At 31.7% G+C, this 5,696-nt stretch overlaps 1 protein-coding gene across 1 annotated transcript; it reads right to left on the bottom strand.

Annotated features, from left to right (window-relative positions):
- Nucleotides 1–3,043: 3,043 nt before the first annotated feature.
- LOC113391279 lies at nucleotides 3,044–5,299 on the bottom strand (the record flags this gene model as incomplete). Its single annotated transcript, XM_026627227.1, has 2 exons — nucleotides 3,044–4,497; nucleotides 4,567–5,299. Coding segments are annotated over 2 exons (2,187 nt in total), but the record flags the coding sequence as incomplete, so codon positions are not given.
- Nucleotides 5,300–5,696: the final 397 nt, after the last annotated feature.

Here is a 5,696-nt window from a genome sequence, read left to right as displayed (position 1 = left end):
TATATATATATATATATATATATATGTTTATATATTATATATGTGTATATATAAATAAAACTATATATAACTCAATAGATATCTTATTAATCTCAAAATGACACTTCACAGAAAAAAAGCTATTTTAAATTTATAACTACACTACTTATAATTCAAATCATTAAAGTGGCTGGGCTCGCGGCAGTTCGGCTATATTAATCAAAAATAATTAAAGTATTTTGCTCTACCAAATATTTATGATGATTATCTACAAGCAACTAAAATTCCTGTTGAAACAAATTTAAATAATTCGTGTGTTTCTGCTGTTTATTGTCCACCAAGATTCAAAATTTCTTGTTCTCAGTTTTTATTTTTCTCACAATTAGGTAATAAATTTACCATTGGTGGTGACTTTAATTGTAAACATACTGCCTGGGGTTCTAGACTGACTACAGCCAAAGATAAAATACTTCATGCAGTTAAAGTTTCAGACCTTTAAAATTTTTTATTGTGAGAGGTATTGATCATTCAAATCTTAATATTGAATCTCGTTACGATCTCTCTTCTGATCATTCTTCAATGTTCACCAAATGATCTTATGTGAAATTAAAAAGATGAAAAACAAATCTTTACCGGGTATGAACAAAATTAATCCAAAAATTATAAAAAAATTGCATGTAAAAAGTATTTTATATATAACAAATATTTTCAACGCCATCCTTCAATATAATATTGGCCAAAAGCCTAGTAGACTGCAGAAATTATTATGATCGCTAAACCGTTCAGTCTTTTATCGATATTATCGAAAAATCTCAGCACATAATTGTTTCACTTTAACATCACAACAGTCCACATATCACCATAAATATTTCAATAATTCTACTATGCAACACTGTTAAATAATTATGCATGGGCATCTGTACAAAATTAAAATGGAGAACGCACGTTGAAAATAAAAAGAAACTGATCCAACTGAAATTAAAAGCTTTTCACTGGCTTTTTGGGAGAAAATCCCCAAAAAAATGGCATCGAACTATGGGGTAGCTCTTATAAATCAAATGTAAACATTATTCAAAGGAACCAGAACAAAATTTTGCGTATCCTAACAAATGCGTCTTGCTAGTTTTAGAACTTTTGCCTACATAATCAAAAACTAATTGCTGATGAATAATTACTCAAGTTAGAGCAAAATTACAACAAACTTATCTGTATACAATTAACAGATATTATTATAAGAATTTGAGCATAAAAACTTACTTTTGACTTAAATCGTCAAATTACTATTTAAATGTCAAGAAATTATACTTCATATTTCTCTATTTGAACCCTATCTCGAAATCAGTATAGTTTATCTGTTATGACGACTGGCATTACCGTAACTTGGTACAATCGTACCCAGCAAACTCAATATTTGCTATATAAAAATGTATAAAAATTTTAAATTTAAATTTTGCTATATAAAAATATATAAAACTGAAGTTTATTATTTTTTATTGTTTTACTTTTATTTTATTCTTAGAATTATGAGATAAGAATAGAACCATAGATTCATTGTCATTGTATACAATACTAATAAAATAATCTTTTTATACACTTATAAGCATAAGTGCATTTTAGGCCTATAAAATATAAATAATAAAATTCACAGCATATATTTGTGATAATTTATTTGAAAATATTCAAAACAATTGCTATTGATCATTAAACTTTTTTTATTTATTTATTAATTTTATTCCTTGAATGTTTTTCCCGGTAAGGGAATTTCTAGCAATCTGTTTCAAAGTACAATGTCATGAACTACTAGTTTTCTAAATATGTCTTCTGAATATGATAATTTTAACTTCTTACCGTAGAAATGTTTGAGATTTGTTTGAGGTGGGGGGAAGTCCCCGAGTGCCGGACACCTAAGGTTATTTATAAATAAATCAAAACATATTTTACGAAATGTTTATTAAATCATGACTTATGTTAGATAACAAAGTTAGAAATCAAACTAAATGAATACGCAATCTTTGCTAAAACATAATTAATACTATCAATCAAACTTTGGTAACAAAAAATGTGATTTTACGAAGTGGCACCTAGTACCGGACATTTCAAAATAACCAGCATTGAACACATATGTAGCCATCTCCACACTCTGGAATATCTGCACATTTGTGTTTGACGAATATTCTTAGATATTGCAAGGAAAATCACTAATTATCTACCCTTTTGGCTGGGCCACACCTATGCTCTCAACTGGAGCATTCATCATAAGATTTTCATTCTTTGATTAGAAAATACATAAAAAAGGAAGTATGTAGTGACCGTTAGCACTCATACAGAACAAAATTAAATAATTCGAATAAATTACGTCCATTCTCACAAAAAATATCAATATATTTACTTCCGGCGCTAAGGGACGACTTGGTGTCCGCTGTGCTAAGGGACAGACAATTTCGTTATTTGATGGTACCTACTAAAATTGTTTAAAATATCTAATAATATTCTACCATTTTACAAATAACAATCAAGTACTACTTTTATTCTGAGTGCCACTGAAATATAAATGCATAAATACACTAGAATTACTTCCATCGATATTTAGGTGACGCCGTGTTTTTGCGCCTAAAACGTCGTGGCCGTGTGCGTCACAGGTGAGTCTTGGCGCGTGATCCTGCACCTGTGTGCCCCCCGCGCCACTTTCACTTGTATTTTGAAATAAAAAGATTTATACTTGCTTAAATAATACGGGTTAAATAGAGAGTCCGGCTTTAAGTGCCGTCCGGCGTTACGGGACTTCCCCCTAAGCAAGGAATCACCAGCAACTATATATGCTGTCTACATTGACCTAAGAGTTTGATTAAAATGCAAAAAAAATTAACGATATTTCTTTATCAGTTTTATAAAGTTTTTACTGGCACTATATTAATCAAGTCATATCTGATAAACGTATAACATATTGTTTGCAAAATGACCAGTCTCTAATTAATTAAATATTGTAATATAACCTATTTTCGCTGAAAAACATTTTGTTTGTAATGACACTAATGTACAAATAAAACTTATGCCACTAAATTTATTAAAAATTAGCAGGATGCTCATATTGCATTTCGCCTTCATATCTTTTTGTGTGCGGTCGTGATTCCTCGCCCAATATTTGTACACTTCTTACAGGTTTTTTCTTCATGAATGAAGGCGATATTGTTGTTTTGTCGTTGATACTGGATGATGCAATATACCCGTCTGGAGTCAATGCTAACATAAGCATTCTCAAAAGTAAAGCTTCCCTTACTTCTGCAGGTAAGTATACGTTCGACTGATCTAAACGTTCTTGAGGATTTGGACGCAATGATATACCCATTTCGTATGGCAAATCTCTTCTAGGTGAAAATTTGTGATTGAAAGAACTTTCTGATAATAAAGGTTCATATTCTCTGTGTTCTAATTTTTGCCGATGTATTGGCGCTTGTCTGTACATCGAATACGGGATGTTCTGTTGGGCACTAAATATCATGGGACTGTTCACTCTTTTATAATGAGATACTTGATGCTCGTCAAATTCTGAAAATCCGGGATTAGAATTATGAAGATTATAATTTTGTCCATGTCTATGTTTACGTATAATTTGCTGAAGCAATATTTGAAAATCTCTAGTAGTCAAAGGCAATCCAATCATATTATAATTTTCACCAGAATATTGGTTGTAATCGGCGAAAGGTAAAATCGGTACATAATTAGACTGATACGGTTTAAAATCTTGATGAGGCGTGTAAGAATTGCTAATGTACGAAAGTCTGATATTTGGATTTTTAACTGAGTTGTGCAAAATAGCACCTGGATGATGTTCTGTTTGGTGTTCATCTTTAGATGACGGTATTTGATTAGAAGAACTGCTTTCATGTATATATCGACTTTCTTCATCGTGTACCTGTTCTAAAGTAGTATGGTATTCTGATCTCTGTGCATTTTTAGTTAATGGTACAATGGAACGCTCTCGTAAGATTTGTGCTCTTCTAAGATTATGATTATGTTCTACTCTACCACGTGAATTGTAATGGTCATAGTTGCGCAAGTTTTTATATTGAGAGTGACTTGTAGGAAACTGAAGTGGATTTTCAGTTGACGTTTTTGAATGCTCTATATCGGGAAACTTGATAACTACCTTGTTCGGAAATTCCTGCGTCTTTTGAACATATTCGATAGTTTGAGGTACAGTTTTTAATGGTACATAATTTGAATGCCTGTTTCTAGCTGATAATGCTGAAAATACATTATCACGAGGAGAAGCTGTTGTACTAATCATTAAATGTGGATTACCCGTAGAAAAACTGCCTCCGTAGACATGAGCTGCATCATCACCCGATAATTTGTCGTAATTGATAATCTGCTCCTGCGCTTCATAATGCACACCAGTACTTTCATTATATTTTCTGTGCAAATTGCTTTTTCTGTCAAGTTTTACATTGTCATTAAAGTTTCTAAAAGATACTTGATGACTCGGTTGTCGCAGTAATGGGATATTATTTGTTTTATCTGATAAATTTTTAGTAAAATAGATTATTTTTGTTGGTGCTGGTATATTATCCTCTTTTAGCGTTGTACTTTCAGCATCACTTGGACTATCCACTTGTCCTTCTATAATTGATTTTTTTACATTTTTGTCTATTGCAGGTTTTATTATAACAGCAGGCCTAGGGTTTGCAGTTGTGACTGGTAAAACTATATTAATATTTTTAAACTGCTTAGAAGCAGGATAAACATTGTGTGCCAAATTCGAACTATCATAACTGATGACGGTACTTTCACTCCCCAAAGCATTTTCTGTTCTTCTCCTAGGAATCGATTGTATAACAGTTTCTTTTGTCGTTAAAGGTGTTGTGTTAATTTGTGAATAAATGGACGTAGTATATGGTTTCATACTACTTGGTAATAAAGAACTTGAACTTGACTCGACTGGTTTACCAGAATTTTTTGTCGCAGTTTGATTAATTGCCGAATAGGATATTCGTTTGATTTCTCCCTCATCATCTTTAAATCCAAATGTCCCTTTTACATTACCAAGAACATCTCTACTTTCAATTTTAAATGAACCATCTTCAGCTTCATATCCTAGAGTATAGGATCCATCTACATTTATACGTTTAATCTGCTTAACTACATCAAGATTTGATGGATTCGACATAGTAGATGAGCCGATGACATCCTTTGTCGCGGTCAATGTATCTGATTGATTTGTAATAGAAGAAGTTCTATTAGATGCATTTGCAAATGATGGCGATGGTCCTAAAGATTGAGTCAGTCCGTACACGGTATGTAGAATCAGATACAGCGTTACCTGAAATCAAACGACATTTTTGTAATATTGTAAGCAAACTGTTTTTATTCAATTTAGCGTATGGCAGGTTATACTAATAGCAAAAAAATTGAAAAAGCATATTTTTGCATAAATTTGCGTTTCAAATTCCTTCAAATATTTTGGCATTCTTTTAAAAAAATGATATATGTGCGCGTCTGCCTTCTTTTTGTGTGTACATGTGTATGCGTGAATATATTTTTTTGCAATGGCAGGTCCAGTCTTTTCGAAGTGTGTCGATACGGCTTTGAAGCGAACGGATAGTCCAATTTTAATTATTTAAAAAATATTTTAATTGTATTGACAAAATAAAGAATTCATTAAATTTTTGGGAAGCGGTTTCGGAGATCTAGGAAAAAAAAGTTAAACTAGTTGGTAT

The sequence above is a fragment of the Ctenocephalides felis genome, unplaced genomic scaffold, assembly GCF_003426905.1.
Source record: "Ctenocephalides felis isolate EL2017-DRISC unplaced genomic scaffold, ASM342690v1 CF-g0.4_SCAFFOLD_00233, whole genome shotgun sequence".
NCBI classification, from domain to species: Eukaryota; Metazoa; Arthropoda; class Insecta; order Siphonaptera; family Pulicidae; genus Ctenocephalides; species Ctenocephalides felis.
This window is presented reverse-complemented; position numbering and strand designations above follow the sequence as displayed.